Source organism: Calliopsis andreniformis, unplaced genomic scaffold (genome assembly GCF_051401765.1).
Source record: "Calliopsis andreniformis isolate RMS-2024a unplaced genomic scaffold, iyCalAndr_principal scaffold0022, whole genome shotgun sequence".
In the NCBI taxonomy this organism is placed as follows: domain Eukaryota; kingdom Metazoa; phylum Arthropoda; class Insecta; order Hymenoptera; family Andrenidae; genus Calliopsis; species Calliopsis andreniformis.
The window spans coordinates 13389585-13412167 of record NW_027480432.1 but is presented as its reverse complement, the minus strand read 5'-3'; the positions used below and the strand labels follow the sequence as shown (position 1 = coordinate 13412167).

General features: G+C 37.0%; 2 protein-coding genes across 5 annotated transcripts in view; one reads left to right on the top strand and one right to left on the bottom strand.

Annotated features, from left to right (window-relative positions):
• Twin (CCR4-NOT transcription complex subunit 6-like twin) overlaps positions 1-22583 on the bottom strand; it is a 227186-nt gene that overhangs the window by 52799 nt on the left and 151804 nt on the right. For all 4 annotated transcript variants that reach the window (XM_076391462.1, XM_076391463.1, XM_076391461.1 and 1 more), the window contains exon 8: positions 9176-9353. In XM_076391462.1, coding sequence (XP_076247577.1) covers positions 9176-9353 — 178 coding nt within the window. The remainder of the gene's footprint in view (positions 1-9175; positions 9354-22583) is intronic.
• On the top strand, positions 10712-12379 carry LOC143187245 (uncharacterized). Its single transcript, XM_076391336.1, has 3 exons — positions 10712-10957; positions 11074-11737; positions 11832-12379. Exons 1-3 carry the CDS (start codon positions 10712-10714, stop codon positions 12377-12379), a joined length of 1458 nt encoding a protein of 485 aa, XP_076247451.1.

Here is a 22583-nt window from a genome sequence, read left to right as displayed (position 1 = left end):
CTCGAGCTCGATGCCCGAAATCAATGACGTCAGAAAAGACAAGGATAGCATTAGGGATTTAATAGGAAAAATTGAAGTTCCTTATTTGCAAACAGATTTCACGCAAGTAACACCAATCGATTCCTTGTGCTCTCCCGATAAAGATGATATCAAATACGACATGATTCCTATTATTTATAATAAAGATATTTAAATAATAAAGGTTGGAACCCTGCGACGGTTACGGAGAATCGTCAAAGTTACTTTTCTATCAGTTCTTTACGAGCTAAAAATGACATAAACAGAATTTATGTATATTATATTTAATCGATGTCGGAAAGAAGATATTAAAAACAAAAAAAATAAAAATTTCTAAACATTTAAAACGGAACTTATATACATACTTTTTGTATTACGCTTTCATTTTCTTAATAATTTCAGTCATTAAACAATTAAACACAAAAATATGAGGGAATACATAATAGGGAGTTAGCCCTACGACGAGAGCCGCGTTCGTCGAATCGACTACCACTCGCGAGCGAGAGTCGCGCTCGGGTCTAGTCGTGCCTTAGAATCGACTACCATTCACGGACGAGAGCAGCGCTCGGGACTGGTCGTGCTTAAAATCGACTACCACTCGCGGACGAGAGTCGCGCCCGGGTCTGTTTACAAGCACGACCTTTCGTTCTACAAACCAAGTTTTATGTATCTTTGTTAAAAATAATCGGAATCATGTCGTGTTTGACATCATTTTAATCGGGAGAGCACAAGGAATCGATTGGTGTTACTTGCGTGAAAATCCGTTTGCGAATAAGAAACTTTAATTTTTCCTATTTAAATCCCTAATACTATCGTTGTTTTTTATGACGTCCTTGTTCTCGGGCGTCGAGCTCGAACGCGATGGTTCCAAGAATTGGTTTCTCGGCGGCACGTATCAAACGAGGTAGTGGGGATAAACCACGGCTGTCGTCCGTGTAGACGAAACGGCTCTCGTCCGCAACATTACTGTACTATAAGAACAAGAACCGATAGCATGCGAAGAAAGTTTAATCCGGTATTATATCGAGTCAGTCAAGTGTCAGAGCGAATTTCTGATCACCATCCACGCGAGAGCTGTAATATCGTAACAGCGAGGGCATATTCTAACGGTTAGCAGAAAACCGTGTAAAAGTCATAAGGTATAGCGAGTAGGGACTTAATGCCGAAATACCAGTATTATACCAGAAAAGGTATACCAGTATTTGAGACCAGTATTATACCAGAAAAGGTATACCGAAACCGATATAACATCGAAACCAATTATTCCCGAAATTGATTATTATTGAAATACCGATACTGGTACAGTACCGAATCGATATACTACCGAAATACGAAAAAATACCGATATAATTTCGGTATTTCAGACTTGACACGGAATTCGTGAACCGATCTTCATTTGTTTGATTCTTTGTATGTACATGGATGCCCGTGTCACTGTCTGCTGTCTCTATAACAATGCAATCTATTTCTTTTCTACTCATGATGCTGGCGTATTAAGGAAGGCAAGGACCCTAAACAGTAAAATTTTCGGTGCTCCTCAACTAAAGGACATACAGAACGTCACGTTCAATTAGTTGAAATTGTTTTTCGTAAAATAATAGCATAAAATATTAACTTGCGTATGTACATAATAATAACTCGGGTATTTTTACAATAATAACTTATGTATTTATATTGTTATTTGTTTTAAGAATATAGTGAGTGCAACAGGTACTCGTACAGTAATGAACTTGAACAAAAACCTTGCAGAACTTTGTTTATTAAAAAAATATGTTAACAAAACCATACGTACGTATTCTTAGAAATCTGATGAACAAATGACACGAATAAAAAATTATTTACTTTCTCACGGTCCAAACAGCGTAAACAAGATAAGCCAAACGAAAAGTTAACGTTCGGACCCAACGAAAGGCCAACGTTTAAGCGAGACTGGCAAGCGATAAGAGAAGATATAAAAAGGAAGCGGGCACGCGCGAGCAAGTAGTAGTAAGAAGTCAGCGACCAGTGAGTCAACCTTTGTTGCATTCGTGGCGAGATCAAAGACCAGGACAGAATAAATAAAGGTTCAATACTCCTTTTGAGTCTTCGTGTGTAACAACTTATATTGATTCTGAAAATATTAAGACATTTCTAAACAATAGCGCAAAATGTATGCGTAGTAAGAATTTGCATACTTATAATTTTACAAAAAAAGCTATAAATTTTAGTATATAAACATAACAAAGATTAATCTATTTGCTATGTTAGTATATAGTGGGATTCCCTGTAGAATGTATAATCGTTTTAAGCTTATGCGGCATAGAATGTACTAAATTGTCGGCTGTGGTACTAGAAATTTTGTTCCATTCCTCTAAAACTGCATTTTTTAAATCTTATTTCGAGGAATTGTGATGGTTTCGAATGTTTTGTTCAAGACGGCTCTAAAAGTACCGTATAACATTTACGCCTGGAGACTGTAGAAGGCTTTTCAATTGCTGCGACACATTATACAGGGTGTCCCAAAGTAAGTTTCTAAACAACATTTTCCTTTGCAAAAATGTCCTCCGAAGCTTTGTTAACAAGTTATGAACGAAAAACCCCGACCACTCAGAGAGCACGAATAGCGAGCGCTCGGCCGACTAAGGACAGGTCACAAGCTACGCGAAGCGTCTGCTACTTGCTACTCACCGTGTTCGAGGCTCGTACAAGAAACTCAAGACCTTTATACGTTATTGCCAAATTTCTCGTAAAGTACTGCATGAAAAATTATGAAAAAAATTACGGACACGCTAACTATCGCGACACATATTGTGGAATTTTTTCAGTTTTTTAAATTATTAGCCAAGTTATAGAAAAAAAAGACAATATTAGTGTTGATTTCTCATAAAGTATTGGACAAAAAATTATGAAAAAAATCAGGAACACCTAAGCTATCGCGACAAATGTTGTAGAATTTTCTCAGATTTTCGAATTAATTAACAAAATTGTAAAACATAAAAAACGAGAGAGAAGAAGGTTATTGACCAATTTTGTTAAAACTACTGGTGGAAAAATTATAACAAAAAATGCTGCAATATGTTAGCTATCGCGACAAATATTTTGGAATTTTTTCAGATTTTTAAAATAATTAACAAAGTTGTAAATAGTATATATAATAGTATAGAATTCAGTGGCGCGCATTATAAGCATGATGCTTCGGATCCTTGTATTGTGTAACGCCCCAACGCCCCATGGCCTCTCCCTCTCCCTCTCCCTCTCCCTCTCCCTCTCCCTCTCTCCCCCCCCCCCTCTATGAAAATGTCTAAATTGATATTTTTGTACTTTATTTTATGTCATGTACCATAGGTTTCAATTACATTTTAATATGAATATAACGTATGTATATTCATATTAAAGTATCTTATTATTATTTCTAATAATAAGATACTTTAATATGAGTAAATAGTATCTTATTATTAGAAATAAGATACTATTCATGAGCGAACTTTGACTGGTAGATATATAAGATGCTGCGAAAGTAGTAAGAGACACTTCTCCCTGGCATCGGGTTTCGGATACACGATGATCTTGGAGGTAGTTGATATACTCGTCCAGTGAGAGCAAGACCTATTTCCTTTGGAGACATTGGAGATAGCGACTGTTCTAACAAATACTAATTGTTGCTCCTTTAATATAGAGTTCGTGCTCGCCGCAAGCAGACGAATTTAATCGGACACATTTCTAAGACCGCTCCCGAAGAGTCTTCTCTCCATGGTAGCGACTGATCTAGAAAGGATAACGAAAGGCTTAGAGATGCTTAGGCAAATAAGCAAAGATTACGTGTTTCATGAAAACTTGAGACCGCTCCGAGGTTATAGCCACCTATAACTTTGGCAGCGACCAGGGCATACGAGACAGGATCTATTGCATACACACACACGCGCGCGCACACGCACACGCACACTGTGTTTCAATCCTATAGAGGATTCCTCTTAGATAGCGAATTATATGAATTAAAAATTTGATTACGTAGTCTGATTCTTGTTTAACGAATATAAAACATAGACGTTTTGTTCACGAATAGACTTAATCTTACTTTTGCGTTATCGAGGTAAATGATAGGAATGATTATGATTAACATAACCTTACTACAGTTTCACATAACTTCATACTTTTATATGAATTAGAATAGATGTTAGTATTATATTAATGTTATGATTAGAATAGGTTTTCATTGAATAAATTATTGTAACAGAAAGATCTGAGCTTTGCATTGTAACTCCACAACCGCACGCCATACGAACCCACTTTTCGTCTATTGGAAAGCCGCTCTTCTACGGACAATGTAGCATCGCTTTAGAGAAGTTGCACTTGCAAAAATATATAAAATTATCCTGTAACTTCATTTTATTTGCACTAGCCTGAAGATGCTCTTAGAATATCGATATACATTTTGTGATTCATGATACCATCGATAAAATGGAGGGACCAACACCACTCGCAGTCATACAGCCCCAAACTGTGACCGATCCTCCTCCATGTTTTACGATCAGTTTCAAATTTCTTTTTCCACGCTCGGTATTTTTTTCCGCCATACTGTATATCGTCCATCTAACCCAAACATATTATATTTACTCTCAACAGTAAATAGAATATATTATAATAAACATATTATATTATAACATATATAACAAACAGTACTCCACAGAAACATTAACGTACCGTACTCTTTCGCGAATTGCAATCGTTTCTTTCTATTAATTTCATTTACGAAATATTTCTTACCTGCATACATTCATGTTCAGATCATTTTTAAGTTCATGTGTGATTTTTACCGCACTTATCTTTGGATTTTGCTTTATTATTCGTTTACATCCGTTTCTTGGATTATTTTACAGTTTTTCGGTCCTCATATCTGTCAATAATTCCTTGAATCGTGGACCTCAGTTTATTCAAAACTTTAGAAATTTCACTCAGAGTTTTACACTTATGTAAATTTATAACAATTTTCCTTTCTTCTTCAGAGATTTCCTTGCCTTTTTGTCCCATTTTACAGTTGATAATGTTTGAATTTAGGATACCATCTATACCAATAGCGTCTCCAGAGATACTGATGCTAAGTATGTTTACATATCATAGATTATCTTGTAATTGTTCTATGTAGAATATTACGAATGAAGGACTGTACTAATATTTATTACGCGTATATTTTATGCCAATTTGTGGAAATTTGTTAACATTTTCATAATAAATATAAATAAATAATTTTTTATTAATGACATTTGTTCTAAAGATTTCTAAGAATATGTATGTCTGTTTTTCTTAACATATTTTTGTAATAAACAAGGTTTTGCAAAGTTTTTGTTCACGTTGATTACTGTATGAATACTTTTCACACTCACTATATATCGTCAAGAATAGCATTGTTCAAGTTATATCACGAAAGGGCAAGTATGTATTTTAAAGACTTGCTACGTTAACCTGTGTCGATGGCATAACTAAAGCTACCTCTCCTGGCAAACGTAATTTTGATTTTTTCGTTTTCGCTTGTTTCAAAATTGTAATATATTAATTAAGTTATCCTTAGCGTATCGTTTAGCTATCGTATGACATTAAAAACAGAAAGTCGAAAAAAATGGACTTATCAAATTCTTCCTCTGGAGTCTTCATATAAAAACATAAGTTAAACTAATTAAACGTTATATTTCATGTTTCTATTCATTGATGGGCCCCGGAAATTTTACTGTCAAGGGCCTTAACCTCACTAAATCCGCCAGTGTCGTGAATAGAAAAAAATAGATTACGATATTATAAGAACATGACTAGCGATAAAAGGTGTGCATGTATATCCATATATACAATGTAAACAAATGAATATCGGTTCATGGCCACAAATTCCGTATTGTGAGCGTTAAAATTTACCGATATATATAGGTAGATATACCAGTATTTTCATATAGCGGCATGACGCCATACCGGTGTTTCTGTATTTCGGTTTCTGTAAGAGTTATGAAGGTACTACCGACATTTACCGATATAATATCTGTATTTTGCGTTTCGGTAGGAGTTCCTGATCGTAAGTCTATTTTGCGAAGTCCAAATCCGCTTCTTTAGACCGCGACAAGAGAATCCGCGAAGTTCGAGATAGGAAAGTGCGTGCAATAAGCAAACCACGTCGAGAAGCGATCACGAACAACCATCGATCTGTTACACTTACAAGCTTGCTTTAAAAAAGCAAGAACCTTTAAAGGGGTATAGTAGTCACATGACTTTTCGAGATTGCCAGGTCGGTATTTGCTATTATAGTTTTCGTTACAGGAATAGTATTACCCACAGATACGTGGTTGCCTGATGAACGCAAGATGGAGCCATTCTATGATTTCGAATTCGGAACGCAGTTTAGAAAATTTCCCCCTCTACTGCACACACTACTATACGAGCTATGTGTACGTGAACTGGACGGTACGCGACCGACTTCGGATATTTGCGGAAAGTAGAGAGAATGCGAATATGAGTCTTACTCTCTCACTCTTGAAACGCCATATTCAACTGTTCAAATCCCTGCAAGCGGCACGAGCCACGCACGATGTTTCCGATTGCTTAGATATTTTCAGTGATTCAATATAGCACTGAATCGTGGGAATTTAATGGTATTTATCAAACGACTCATGTTATTTGTATGTGTCACTTTTACACGTGTCACGTTTTAAATACCAGTCCATTCGTATTATTCATTATTTGCCCACATCGATGCGATCTATCACAACGATAATTACACAATACGTTTTTAACATTTTGAAATGACTAAACAATATATGTATTAAAATTTTTTATTTAAAAAATAAAACTCTTGACATTTTTGTGTCCGCCTCCCCCACCTCTATAACCGCCGCCATGGCCTCGGCACGGTTCCTGCCGCCGTTCTTCCACTTGTGTTGTGTGAGCTCTTTCTCTATAATATTGCAAATCAACACAATTACTTATCTATAATATTGAAAATAAACACAATTATTACATTTTTTGTGACTTATAAGAGAAATGTGATTAGTTAGCGTGAAATCGCCTATACATCTACGTACCTTTTTTATATACTTCAATAACTATTGTCGTGGCGATACGGCTCATATGTATCTAGTACTATCCTCCTTATTTAGTATTTTGGTCAGCTCGCAAGTGTCCAAGAGCATTATTTCTACCGGCAGCTAGGCTGAGACACTAAAAACTCTAAAATAGTCAATAAAAATACAATCTATCTTTGCTTCGTAAGAACTATATGTACTTATATGTTATGATTTTCATAGTATCATTATACACCTGAAGATGGATGGAGATCTGTTTAAAAAATAGACCACAAAACTGACTTTAACCAATTCAAAATTCCAAAGTCAAATTTTTTTACTGTATTGTATTCTACTAATCGAGAAGGTAAAAAGTGTCAAAGGAACTCAGCTGTTCTATTGAAAAATGCTATTGAAGGTCCAATAAATTTTAAACTCAGTTTGAGTTTTCTAACACCCTGTACTTATAGAAGCCAGAAAATTATAGTTGAATGCTATAAAATCTGTAACAAAAATTTAAGCATAGCGAAAACGATTTCTAATGAATTTATCTTCGATGAAACATGTACATGATTATTATATGTATGTAATTATACTTATCTTTTTGCATGTGTTGCAAACTGTTGCCTCTGTCTTCGTTTCATGTAGCTAAATTTACTCCGATTATCTGATTCGCTCATCAAAGAAATTTGCCGATCGCAAAGGATTAAATATGCCTGGGCAAATAAAAATATCGCACGCGGTTTGTGCCATTTGCCGGTAACTTGGATAGTATTTCAAGAGCGAGAGAGTAAGGTTCACTTTACATTCGCGTTCTCTTTTGACTTCCTGAAGCTGTCGGAAGTGACCCGAAGTGGCACGAAGCGCCGAGCTCATGTACACGCGATGGTGTGTGTAGTGGAGGGGGAAATTTGCAATAACTCACGTCATCAATTTGGATATCACAGATTCCGATTCCACATCGGCAGCCTTTCAAATTAGGCGCTGCCTAGTTTACAAAAGCCGAACTAAATTTGTCACATTTTTTGCTCTGTTTTATCGATAACCCAGCCAAAAGCAATACTGTGGTATGGTTTTACGGTCTGACACTTTTCGTCCTTATATGAGAACATTTTGAATTGGGACAGGGTTCATTTGATAGAAAAAAGTACAACGCAGCGTAGTCAACTCGTGATTTCGTTTAAAACACTCTCTAAATTACGTAAAAATGCTTAAATTTCTATAGCTGTCAATGGTAGATTTTTGCTCTACTTTATAACACTCGTATTACTAAATATCAGCAGAATTTCGTTAAATTGCGAGTTGACTGCCTTGGATTGAACTTTTTTCTTTCGAATGAACCCACTCCCAGCTTAAAATCATCTCATATAAGGACGAAAAGTGTTAGGGTGTAAACTCATATTTATGTCTAATTTTGTTGGTAATGTCGCCGCTCTGACATATATGTATGATCGTATCCCCTTAAAGTCAATCGCCGCTCGAGACGATCGCCTGTCCAGTTAGGGCGTAACAAACTAACAAACGAATGCTCAAACACAAAATTGTAATTCTTGATATTCATCTTACTTGGGTGTCCAGAATCACTTTTTAAAATTACTCCGTGGTGTTCAGAGACAACCAGTATACCCTTCCGCACTCAACCTCATATAACTCAGAATTTCAGAAGCAATTGCCATTGATTTTTAAACATGTAATAAAAATCAACATTTTGAAGAACCTTATTCATTTTCTGGATAACCAGTATTATAATTTCTTCTATGGGATTATACATAAAATATGGTCCAGACCTAATCCACACCTCAGTTTTAGGTTATAAACAGTACGAACATGAATTTCTTTGCCGACTAAGTTCCATAGACACTGAACAAAGCTAATATAACGTTAAAATAAGCTATATAGTACACACCTTTAAAGATTTATAACTTTTAATATCATGAATTCCTAAAAATAAAACTGATATTTTTAATTTTACTTGTCAAATACTGCCGATAAGTATAAAAAAAAATCATAAATTTTTGGCTCCCCAGGACAAAATTTAGCCTTCTGTATAATTAAGATAATAATATAATTAATATACAAATACATATTTATTAATATATTAATAATAAAGAATAATATCAAAATATTTTACAATTACTCACGTATAATTAGTGTAGGGCATGATATCTTCGCTGTAGGCAGACGCAAGTTTAAAAGAATGTGTGAATTCATTGGGTTTATCACATCCAGAAATTTTCTGCAAGCACGATTTGTACGCCAAATCTTTAAAATCACGATGATCAGCTGCTACTCGTCCCGACGTTAGGAATTCGATGACTCCTGCATTTAAATAGACATTAATATTCTACATATATGTATATATGTATATATATATACATATATTACATTAAATAGTGTTCGTATACTGGGTGGAAATTATAAAGCATTACAGACAAATATCTTCAAAAATATTGATTATACACAAAAATGTTTCAGATGAAAGTTCTTCAGCACCGAGGAGGAGACATCATGTGGTGGGACTTTAATTCGGCAAGTTTATGTTAACTTCCAACGCAATGTACTACCCCAATTATGAGAGGAAGTACCTTTAAATACACGACGCGTCGATGCAACATGACGGTGCGCCTCCGCATTATGCACTATGCTCTCGAACAGCAATAAACGAAATCTTTGCAGAAAGGTAGGTAGGTCGAGAAGGTCCTGTAGCTTGGCCTCCCCGTTCGCCGGATTTAACACCATTCGACTACTTCCTATGGGGTTACATTAAAGACTGCGTAATGTCCATTAAACCTACGACACGTGAAAACATGAAAGTCAGAATACGCGAAACTTGCACTAACAAGGAAGGGTTTTTTGGTGTCCGTCTCCGATTCTTTTGATTTTCAGATATGTTATAGAGGGCCAAAAAATAAGAGACACGTATTTTTTTATATCGGCCCGTTTTTATATTTAAAGGATGAAACTACCCCTCAAAGTTGATAAGATGAAATACGAGAAATAGCTTAAGTTAGTTACAAAATTATTGTCAGACCTGATATATATTTAATTTGTGGCATATCCGGGTGGGTGAATAATGTCCCTGTTGTCAGTCACCCTTATCACGGGGTAAACTACCCCTAATCGTTTAAATACACATTTAGGACTTGAAACCTGTAAGAAGATTCTTAAAATTTTTAAGAAAACTTGGATTTTATACTAATAAATTATTGCATGATATCAAATTACTGGTTTTATTACCTCCAACCCCTACTGAGGGGTGCACCACCCTGATTGGTAAACTACATTACTACGAGCCGATCAAATTCAAGTAAAGATTATTTCTTGAAAATCAAGTTCTGCATAAGTACTTCATTAATAAAAATAAATTATTTTAAAAACTCTATATTAAATTATTGTTTAAAATGTAAGTTGAAATTAAAATACTGTAAGAAATAAAAAAATATGAAGAAATCAAATATCTCTGAAATGACACTTGTTTTCATTCGTACGGAGTACATGGATCATCAGCTGGATATTTTTTATTTTTAGAACATTATCAAGTTACGCGTTATTTGTGGCAAGACGTTGCTATTCTCTTCCTCGAAAACGCGTTCTTTAGTCACAGCCGAGTGCTTGACATGTTAACAGAAGTAATTCTGCTATTCCAGTGGTTAAAAATGATTATTAATCCGATAAACATGTTGAATTTATTATTGGCAACATTCAAAACAATATACTTGATGGAAACTCCTATAACAAGGAAAGAAATTCATTTGGAGGAGTCTATACAGAAAATTTTGCTTGATAGCATATTTGAATTTAATGCAGTTGAAATTTCGGAAGTATCTACATTGGATTTTCTGGATCAGTTTAAAGAGTGTGAAGTTGAAGCTGTTGATGAAAATGATAACGAGGAAAATAGATCTGAAGAAACATATACAGGAGTTTGATCAGAGCGTGATGAAGATGTTGATATTGACTATAAGCGGAGAGCTGTTGCATTCTGGAAAGGTGGAGCAAAAAAAAACGTAAACTTAATACAGTTCAACATAATTTTAAGCTTGACTCTTCTGAACGGCAATTACGTCGATGGGCTAATCAGATCGAAGGAGGAGGAACCAAACAAGAAAAATTAGCAGAAGTTTTCGAGTATGTAATAAAAAATTTCAAGAAGGCTATTGATGCCGATTATACCTTGCATGGCAGAGAAATTCGACGATGGGCATTGAAAGCATATACGGAGCAGAGTAATAATAATATGGAATTTGTAGCTTCCAGAACATGGTTATACAATTTTAAAAAAGCTCATCGCATTGTTTCACGAAAAGTAACTAAATTTGTTACCCGAAAGGCAATAGAAGACGATGAAGTTTTGAAGACTAAGGCTGCAGACTCTCTTAACGTGGTAAAGGCTCTGGTTACAACACATGGATCAGAAAATGTATATAATTCAGACCATAGTGAATTTCAGTTAGAAATACATTCTGGACGAACCTTACAAACGGAAGGCGTGAAAAAAGTAGGATGTGTCGTGCAATCTGTATCTTCTACGTCACATAGTTATACAATACAACCAACGGTAACTGCTGATGGAAGATTGTTGTCGCCTCTCTTTATGGTCTTACAGGAAGTAAGCGGACAATTCGGACCAACAATTCAGAAAACACTATTTAAGCCGACGAACGTATTCGTGACTGCATCAAAATCTGGGAAACTCACTTCAGGTAATGAAGTATTTTGAAATTATCTTAATTAAGATATCTTTTAATGATAATTAATATATACATAGTTAATGTGGATGTTATTTTAATATTGCAGCTCATTTTAAAATCTGGTTGGAAGAGGTATTTTTTCCCAGAACTAGAACCACAAGTGTGTTGCTACTAGACTCTTGGAGTGGATACTGTGAACAAGATGTACATGATGCAAAACCAATCGGCAAAAAAATTATAATTAAGACAATTCCAAAAGGCACTACTGGACGAATCCAACCTTTAGATGTTTACGGTTTTAGGGTGTGGAAGAATTATGTTAGGCGGTTCTCCGACGATGTACTGTTACATGACTACGACGTTAATCTTCATTTAAGAAACAATATTATTAAATTACAATCGCTTGTACACAATCAGTTATCTTCGTCAAGATATAAAAATCTACTTCAGTATGCTTGGTATAGAAGTGGCTACACAGAAAATAAATTAGGAGATTTTGAGAATCCTGTAGATTTTGCTTTCGAACAAAATACGCAAATGAAGTGTGCACTATGTCATAATATACCGATAGTTCGATGCTCCTGGTGTCAAAAAGCATTTCGTTTTAAACATTTTTATCATAAATACCACTTCTGTGACAAATATGAACCATAAAATTTCCAGTATACGCTTAAACTGAATCATTTCGTGAACTGTATATGTACATCTTGCAAATAATTCAGAATAAAACAAATAACAGAATACTTATTGATGTTTATTGTTTACAGTTTTGTAATTTTATTTTATGTTCTCAATAAGCAAGACTGTATCTAACAATCGTTATCATTTGGAATTCAATTTTCAAGAAATAATCTTTACTTGAATTTGATCGGCTCCTAATAAAACAAACGTAGTTTATCAATCAGAGGTGGTGCACCCCTCAGTAGGGGTCGGAGGTAATAAAACCCGTAAGTTGATATCATGCAATAATTTATTAGTATAAAATCCAAGGTTTCTTAAAGATTTTAAGATTCTTCTTGTAGGTTTCAAGTCCTAAATGTGTATTTAAACGATTAGGGGTAGTTTACCCCGTGATAAGGGTGACTGACAACAGGGACATTATTCACCCACTCGGATATGCCACAAATTAAATATATATTAGGTCTGACAATAATTTTGTAACTAACTTAAGCTATTTCTCGTATTTCATCTTATCAACTTTGAGGGGTAGTTTCACCCCCTAAATATGAAAACCGGCCGATATAAAAAAATACGTGTCTCTTATTTTTTGATCCTCTATAACATATCTGAAAATTAAAAGAATCGGAGGCGGACACCTAAAAACCCTTCCTTGTAGGATAAACGTTGAAATGTTGCACAAGGTTAGACAATCATTTCAACAAAGATTTGTAAAGTGTATTGAAGTACAAGGTAACTATTTTGAACGCTTATTAAAGTACGAATAAAACATAATTACGTTAAATTTTCAATACATTTATTTCAATCACCTTTTCAACATTTCCCTGCAAGTTTGACCTTGAATGACCTTCTGTAGATAGTTTTCAAATTCGTCTTAAAATAAGCTACAATCCTAACAAAAAATAAAAGTATGGGTCAATTTGAAAAAATGGTCGTAACCTTCACCTCACCTTTGCGCGTCCACCGGGAAAAATAAAAGTCCCATCACATGATATTCCTCTCGGTGCTGAACAACTTTTATCTGAAACATTTTTGCGTATAATCAATATTTTTGCAGATACTCATCTGTAACGCTTTATAATTTCCAGCCTGTATAATAATATATTATATTTTAATATTTAAGCGGACAAACGATAATTCTATATGAGAAAGTAAATAAAAAGTACAGTAAATCTTTTGCCGTCGTGTTTCGTTTTCGAGAAAATTGAGTTTGAATTACGGAGCGGGTACAAGCGTACAAAAGTGCAGGTTTGGGTACTTGAAGGATACGTGGGATAAGGGGAACACTCACAGTCTGAGAATAGAAAAAAAAGAGCTCCAACTGCAGTTGGAATACCAGAAGGTTAGGAATAAATTAGGGGAATTAATATATTTAAAAACAAAAAAAAAAGGTAATATTATGATAATAAATGAAATAAAACTTAAAGATACGGATAATGAGAATTTAAAGATACGTAATTATAATACAATAGAATGATGTAGACATTGGGGGGGGGGGGGGGGGGGGGGTCATAGAGTCTATATGTAAAACCAAGGTTGTTCATGAAACGACGGACAATCAATCGCTAACTGTTAGGATTAGATATGACAGAAAGAGTATATTACCGACATAATTAAGGAAAATATGGATTTACAGGAATTGATTTTCGACATCATCACTTTGCGGTCGTCATTTAATGGGATACTGCTGATATTTAGAAGGTAATACAAGTATTGTAAAGTATAGCAAAAATGGATCATAAACAGCCGGATATTTTTATGCAATTTAGAAAGTGTTCTGAACGAAATCATGATCAGATCGCACTGTATTAAAGTTTTTTCTTGCAAGTGAACAATTTTCCAGCTAAAAATCTTCTCATATAACGATGATTCCTCATATAAAGTTGATTTCCGTAAACCCATGTCCCAGCATTGCTTTCTGCCGGGTTATCGAAAAAACAGAGTAAAACGCGAGACAAGTCTTGATGGGATGATGCGATTAAGGCGGCGCAGCACTTAATTAGGAGTATCGATATGAAATCGAAACCAATGATACCGACATTGGTGAGGCAAGTTATTGAAAGTTTCCCCCTCCACTACGCACCCTACGCGCGAATCACATGAACAGTAATATTGCGGATGAGGGCCGCGCTCGGATCTGATCGCGGCTCTCGTCCATGAGTGGTAGTCGATTCGGCTACCTTTGCTCTCGATTGCCGAGATAACTGATACACGACCGAAGAAGCAAAAAAAAGTGTCCCGCTCTTAGAGCGTATACTACTGGAGGGCGCATTGAAGGCACAAAACTGGCTTCAACACGTGCGAGAAGGTGGGGGGAGATCCCCATTCGTCTGCAGTGCGCATGCGCCAATCCTCAGTATTATTGTTGTCATGCTATTGCCAATATTGAAGAGCACACAAAAAAGAGGTCACAAATAACATAATTTGAAATAATTAATACGTGGAATGAAATATAATTGAAAGATTAAATTAGAATAATAAAATATACAACGTGACTTGTGCTCATCAATTTATATTTTTAAGAGCATAGAAAAAGAAATAAAATTTGAATAAAGAATTATTAAATAGTAAATATTCATGCAATATTCCTGCGACATTCCCTGCGACACTCTTCGTTTTTGGGAAATCTATTGAGAACAAAGAGAGTCATAAAAATAATTACCCTAACATTTCAAATAATGGATATATTATATACCACATATATTTACTTACGAATAATAGAAATCCAATTGATTTTAGTTACCGCATAGTAAACAATAACAATTCGGCATTTTTAATTCTTTTTGAACAATTTCTTTGAATCTCAGAAATACTCCGAAAACTACACACCGGACTTGCATACGACACACGCGGTCTGTGTGGGCACATGACCAATCAACCAATGAACGTAGTCCATATCAGTACATGCGCATTGTGAGAGAATGGGCGAAATTACTTCTCTCGCTCGCAACACATCTTCCCTCTGTTACGATGTTAGACGCAGATTGGCTCTATGGGACAGATAGGCAATGCGCCCTCCAGTAGTATATGCCCTAAGGTCTGGCTCAACCATCGATGCTCGAGCTCGATACCCAAAATCAATGACGTCATAAAAGACAAGGATAGCATTAGAGATTAAGAATAGGAAAAAATGAAGTTTCTTATTTGCAAACGGATTTTCACGCAAGTGACACCAATCGATTCCTTGTGCTCTCTCGATGAAAATGATATCAAATACGACATGATTTCGATTATTTATAATAAAGATACTTAATAACTTAATTTGTAGAAAGAACTTACTCGTCCGTGCTCCTATTTATTATTTCGCTAGATATCATTCGTCCTTTTTATACATATAATACAGAATTATATATTATTTTACATATATAAGTATGCAGGGTGTCCCAAAACTATGGGACAAGCCGAGACATGCATATTCTTCATGAAAATAGAAATCGAAAAGTCCTGTACCGTTTTGCAATCTGGAGCTTCATCTTCGAGATATCGGTGATTGAAATTCAAGTATTGGACTTCCGGGACGCGCTGTTCAAATCCCAGTCAGCCGAACGTGTGACCACACACACGCGAGTTCGAACGCGAGAAGCACGCGTCGGTGAACATACACACGCGGTATACTGCTGATGTTACAGATGTTAACGCACTTCCATGGTATGAACTGAACAGTTACTTAACTTTTTCACTAATTGTAAGTCATAATAAATGTTCGAACACATCTCATTGTCTATCAACACACTTTTGAAGTCTTCTTAATAATGATGCCTGTACACTAGCACACACTCCGTCCAGTTTAATTTCCTCAAACGCATTTTATATCCTGTCACGCAGCATGTCGACACTTTCAATCTCGACCCCGTAAACTTTTTGTTTCACGTACCCCCACAAAAAAAAAGTCTAAGAGAGTGAGGTCGGGAGACCGTGGTGGCCATGCCACTGGACCTAATCGTCCGATCCAACGATCTTGGTATGTATTATTTAAAAATTCACGAACACTTCGTCCAAAATGAGCTGGTGCTCCATCCTGTTAGAAAAGCATAGTATTCCTTGCAGCTAATGGAATATTTTCCAAGAGCAAAGGCAGCTCATTTTGTAAAAACTCCAAGTACGTCCTGGCTGGCTGTAGAAGTGTGAAGAACCGATATCCTGCTGTTATATTTTATATATATATATATGTCGGAGAGGTCATACAGACAGGTTTAAGGGTTTGTTGGCGGTTTCAAAATTCCTTTTTTTTTTTTTGGAAGAGGGATTCTGAGCAGGTAAGACAGTTCGAAGAAGGTTAGGAAAGGAGGAGGCAGAGAGAAGTTCAGTTGTCTTCGAACGATTGACGGGCGTAATTACTGGAGGCGGACGACATGGCATACGAGTCGAGTGAGGAGACAATTTCTCCGACATCAGAAGTGGGATCGAATGGAGTTGGAGCGAACAGAAAAGAAGATAGGAATGCGGAGTGGCGTTCGTTATTCGAAACGCAAAATCAAAACATGAAATTATTAATCGAAGCTCTCAAGGCACCAAGTACTAGCTCAAGAATTACGTTACCGGAATTCAATCCGGAAAGTGCAGATGCAGATGCCCGAGCATGGTGTGCTACTGCCGACTTGTGTATGATGGATAACCCGTTACATGGAGGACAACTTATTGTGACTATAAGCCGAGCATTGAAAGGAAGTCTGTCCACGTGGCTATCTCAAATATCATATCCTGGGATGTCCTGGATGGAATTCAAGGAACTATTCACTGCTCGGTTTGATTATGTGGAGACTACCGCAGCCACTCTTATTAATTTAAATGCGAGCAAGCCAAAGGAGGGCGAATGCCTGGGAGCATATGCCGGTCGCTTGGTTTCATCCCTCATGAATCGATGGAAGCAGCAAAGTGTAGAACAAATCGCAGTGTCGACGGTTTTGGCTCATGTCAGCCAGTTCGATCCGAGAGTACGACGTTTGGCATTTACATCAGACGTAAAGTCACGAAATCGACTGCAGAAAGAGTTGAAGGCGTGTTCCTTCATGAAGAGATGGAGCAATTCTGAAAAGGAGGTGCCGGATGCTAAACGTGCAAAGATTTCGGATAAATCTTCTGTGAAGTGCTATAGCTGTGGGAGATTTGGTCATAAATCGTCGGAGTGTCGAGCAAGGGGGAGAAACGCGAAACCAAGGACGCAGACATCAACATTCACGACAAGTGCAAGTAGTCAACAACCATTCGTTAAGCAGTTGGTCTGCTTCAAATGCAGTACTCCAGGACATGTCGCAAGTCGCTGTATAAAAGAAGCGGGCAAGACCTCAGCTCAAAGTGAGAAGCGAGTTGATCTTTGTACTGTTAAACCCACCACGGGAACTCTCCGACATTCTGGTGAGTCCTTCTGTTTTCATTACGACTCCGAGGCGGAGTGTTCATTGATGAAAGAAAGTGTAGCCTCTAAATTCAGTGGAAAGAGATATAACAATGTAGTCTCCTTGACTGGAATTGGCCAAACAAGTATTCAGAGTACTATTCAAATTTTAAGTGAAGTAGAGATCAACGGATTCACGATGGAGATTTTATTTCATGTTTTGCCTAACATGTATTTGCATAACGAGGTAATAATAGGGCGCGAAATACTTAGTCAGGGATTCGAAGTACACATCACGGCGTCTAACCTATCGCTGTCGAAAGTCAATATTGTTAACAAATGTAGTATTAGTAATTTTCTGGTGAATAACCTTGAACAAGTAGAAACAGACATCCAATTACACAGTAAATCCGAACTAACAGCGGTATTAGAGAAATATCGCGAGTTCTTCATAACTGGCTTCCCGAAAACTCGTGTAAATAATTGCAAATTAGAGATCCAACTTATAGATCCGAACCGTACCGTGCAAAGACGCCCTTATCGCCTTTCACCGGAAGAGAGAAGAGTAATGCGTGCAATGGTAGACGAACTCTTACACGCGAACATTATTAGACCTAGTTGCTCTCCGTTTGCAAGTCCTGCCCTTCTAGTTAAAAAGCGCGATGGATCAGATCGTATGTGTATAGATTTCAGAGAACTGAATAATAACACTGTTCCCGATAGGTTTCCGCTGCCACTTATTTCTGACCAAATATCAAGACTTAAAGGTGCTAATTATTTCACTCTATTAGATTGTGCTAGTGGATTTCATTTAATACCGGTTCATCCCAATTCTATCAAGCGAACCGCATTTGTAACACCGGATGGACAGTACGAGTACCTAACGATGCCATTCGGTCTACGTAACGCGATATCCGTCTTTTAAAGAGCGATCACAAAGACCCTGGGCGATCTAGCACACACGTATGTGGTCATTTACGTTGATGATGTGTTAATAACATCAAGTACGATAGAAGAGGGTCTAAAAAGGCTTGATAAAGTTCTAGAAATTCTAACAAAGGCCGGATTTTCACTCAACCTTAAAAAGTGTTCTTTCCTAAAGACTAAGATAGAGTTCTTGGGTTATGAAGTCTCTGCCGGCGAAATTAGACCTAATAAGCGAAAGGTGGAGGCACTAACTGCTTTGCCTCCTCCCCAGTCGGTAACGCTACTTAGACAATTTATTGGTCTTGCCTCCTACTTCCGTCAGTTTGTGCCTGGCTTTTCCCGCCTCATGGGACCCCTATGCAAGCTCACTTCCGGCAAAGAACTCTTCGTTTGGAAGCTTCATCATGAGGAAATTCGCCAAAAAGTGATTTCAATTTTGACTAGTGAACCCGTGCTTATGATCTTCGACCCCCGATATCCAACAGAATTACACACGGATGCGAGTACAGATGGTTATGGCGCGATTTTGTTCAACATTGTCGATAGTAAACGTCATGCCGTCGCTTACTTTAGTAAGCAAACGTCCTTAGCAGAGTCAAAATATCACTCTTACGAGTTAGAGACTTTGGCTGTGGTAAACGCCATAAAGCATTTCCAACAATACCTGCAGGGTCGAAAATTTATTGTTGTAACGGATTGTAATTCATTGAAAGCCGCTCAAAGCAAAGTAGATCTAACCCCGAGAGTACATCGCTGGTGGGCCTATCTTCAGTCATTTGACTTTGACGTCGTTTATAGAGAGGGAAAACATATGGCACACGCAGATTTTTTATCACGCAATTCCTTGCCATCCGTACATGACCAACCGTCCCTCAAAATACAACAGAAACGCTTTGATATCGCTGATCTTTCGAGTAATTGGCTTCTCGCGGAACAACAACGCGACAGCGAGATCGCGAAAATAATTTCGGACATAAATAACGGACAATTGAAGGACGATGTTATGAGAACTTACGAACTTCGCTCAGGTATACTGTATCGAAAAATACAACGCAATGGAAGATCCAAGTGCCTCCCTATAGTTCCACGTGCTCTCAGATGGTCAATTATTAATAACATTCATGAGTCTTTGATTCATTTAGGATGGGAAAAGACGTTAGAAAAGGCTTACGATTATTATTGGTTTGAAGGAATGTCTCGGTATGTGAGAAAATTTACAGACAACTGTATCACGTGCAAGGTAGCCAAGTCTCGTTCAGGAAAGGTTCAGGCCGAATTACATCCCATCCCAAAAGTGATGGTCCCATGGCACACAATACATATAGACGCAACAGGAAAACTGAGTGGCAAGAATGACGTAAAGGAATATGTGTTTGTTTTGGTAGATGCATTCACGAAGTATACCTTACTCTATCATACCATTAATATTGATTCCAAGAACAGCACAAAGGCCGTAAAAGATAGTGTAGTATTGTTCGGGGCGCCTACACGAATAATTGCGGATCAGGGTAGATGTTTCACGAGTAAGGAGTTCAAGGATTTCTGTGCGAGTCAAAACATTCACTTGCATCTTGTCGCGACCGGGTCCAGTCGCGCGAACGGACAAGTTGAACGCATTATGAGTACTCTAAAATCAATGTTGACTACCGTAGAGACTAGTAAAGATCGATCGTGGCAGGATGCTTTAGGTGATATTCAGTTGGCCCTTAATTGTACCACAAATCGCGTAACAAAAGCGAGTCCCTTAGAAATGCTGATAGGAAAAGTAGCTCGTCCATTGACCTTAATGACTAGTGACAGCGTAGATGTGGAGGCAAAAGTGGACATTTCGATAACTAGAGATGAAGCAGTGAAAGGTATTGAAAAATCAGCTCAATACGATAAAAATAGATTTGACTCTACAAAGGCAAAACTGAAGGAATTCTCTGTCGGTGATTTTGTGTTAACTGAAAATGAAGAACGCAATCAAACGAAGCTAGATCCGAAGTATAAAGGCTCATTCCAAGTCGTCGAGATTCTTGATGGTAACAGATATACGCTGAAGGCATTAAATTCGAAACGTACCTACAAATACGCTCATGATAGGATTAGAATTATGCCTAAAGGCCATGATCCCATTGAAATTTGTACAGGATTGGACCACGAAGAATCGAGGGAGTAAATACCCCAATTGTCTGATAATCGTAGCTCGCGGGCATTAACCTCCGTTTTTGGATGAGCCGCAAGAGCGCTGTGGATGAAATAATGACAGTTAATATAATCACGGAGTTGATTATGTGTTAAATAGTCACGGAGATGACTATGTTTATGTGTTTAGTAATCTTAAAGATGATTACGTTTGCGTATTTGATAAGTCACTGGGATGACTAATCTAGTGTACCGGACGGTCACGAAGATGACTAATCCTGGGTACCTGGTAATCACAGGGATGATTACGATTGAACATTTGATAGTCACAGGGATGGTTAAACTCATGTGTTTATAGGTCACAGGGATGACTCTTGAAGAAGGTCTAGAGAAACGACCAAGATATGTAGCGCAATTATCAATCTTCTTTGTTTACGTACTTGTTTTTGACGAGGCGTGGCCTTCGGGATAGTGTGATACATGAAATAATTGCAAATTCCAATGTTCTTTTTTTTTTCTTTTCTCTGCAATAAAGGAGTTCCCATTCTGGATAGTTTGAACAATGTGTCTGCGTTTATTTCTTTACTGTTCTAGATTAAACCCACCCGTGGACGTATGGCACGGTCAGAATGGCCGTGTCGGAGAGGTCATAAAGACAGGTTTACGGGTTTGTTGGCGGTTTCAAAATTCCTTTTTTTTTGGAAGAGGGATTCTGAGCAGGTAAGACAGTTCGAAGAGAGTCAGGAAAGGAGGAGGCAGAGAGAAGTTCAGTTGTCTTCGAACGATTGACGGGCGTAATTACTGGAGGCGGACGACATGGCATACGAGTCGAATGAGGAGACAATTTCTCCGACATATATATATTCTAAAGCACGCGCATTACGCTCAAAGGGGCATAAAAAAATGGAGCTACAGTGGGTAAAAAAAGTCTGCGTACAAACATGCACGATTCCAAAATGAATGTGAAAAATGCATAACAAGTGACAAACTGCAGTTTATTTATAGATAAATATAAGATACAGTATTAATCCTTTGTTTATCTTAAACTACAGCATGTTAAATTGTTATATAAAAAAGTTATACAACTTAATAGCTGATTCCATCAGAAATCCACGCCTAAAAACTATGCGTACAATATAAGTAATTGATGTTTATTCAGTGCTGCGATCTGTTATAAATAAAAATACGTTAACAGTAGATCAACTAGCACTAGAAATTAAAAATGTAAGAATATTATGAACGATAATTAAATAATTTGTAGTATTAGAGAGGTTACAACCGATTCATTTTCTATATTTAGGCAGAACATAATTATTGATTGGTCCTTAACTGGTCAGTTTATTCCCTCCAGATGTTTTACAACATTCAGCTTAATCCACAATTAAGTCTATGTTAATATCCAGCGATTGCTGTCGGTATTTCCCTGTAATAAACCACGGTTTACGAGTGAGACCATGATTCAAAGGCCTTAAAGCCACCTTCTAAAGAAAAAAAATGTCGAATTACAACTACCTGTAAATGTGCCAGATAGTACTACCTGCAAAATGAATGTAAGAAAATGCTTTTTCGACTTCTGGTTAGTTTCAAAACAGCTCTGCACAATTTACACCGGCGTCCAAAACCACCAACGAAACCATGGTTATGGAAAGAAAAAGCTGTGAATTTTTCCACTGATCGACGACAATTGATCGTCAAATTACGATAAGAAGGCAAAACATTTCGGGATATTGGAACGATTGTTAGAAGATCACATTCTACTGTACAACAAGTTGTGGAACATTACCTTTCAAC

Excerpts from the sequence above, each read along its gene's own strand:
- LOC143187245 (XM_076391336.1), top strand. The coding sequence starts at position 10,712 with ATGTTGAATTTATTATTGGCAACATTCAAAACAATATACTTGATGGAA. Across the intron at positions 10,958-11,073 it reads CTGAAGAAACATATACAGGA|CTTGACTCTTCTGAACGGCA; the intron begins GTTTGATCAGAG and ends CATAATTTTAAG. Across the intron at positions 11,738-11,831 it reads ATCTGGGAAACTCACTTCAG|CTCATTTTAAAATCTGGTTG; the intron begins GTAATGAAGTAT and ends TTAATATTGCAG.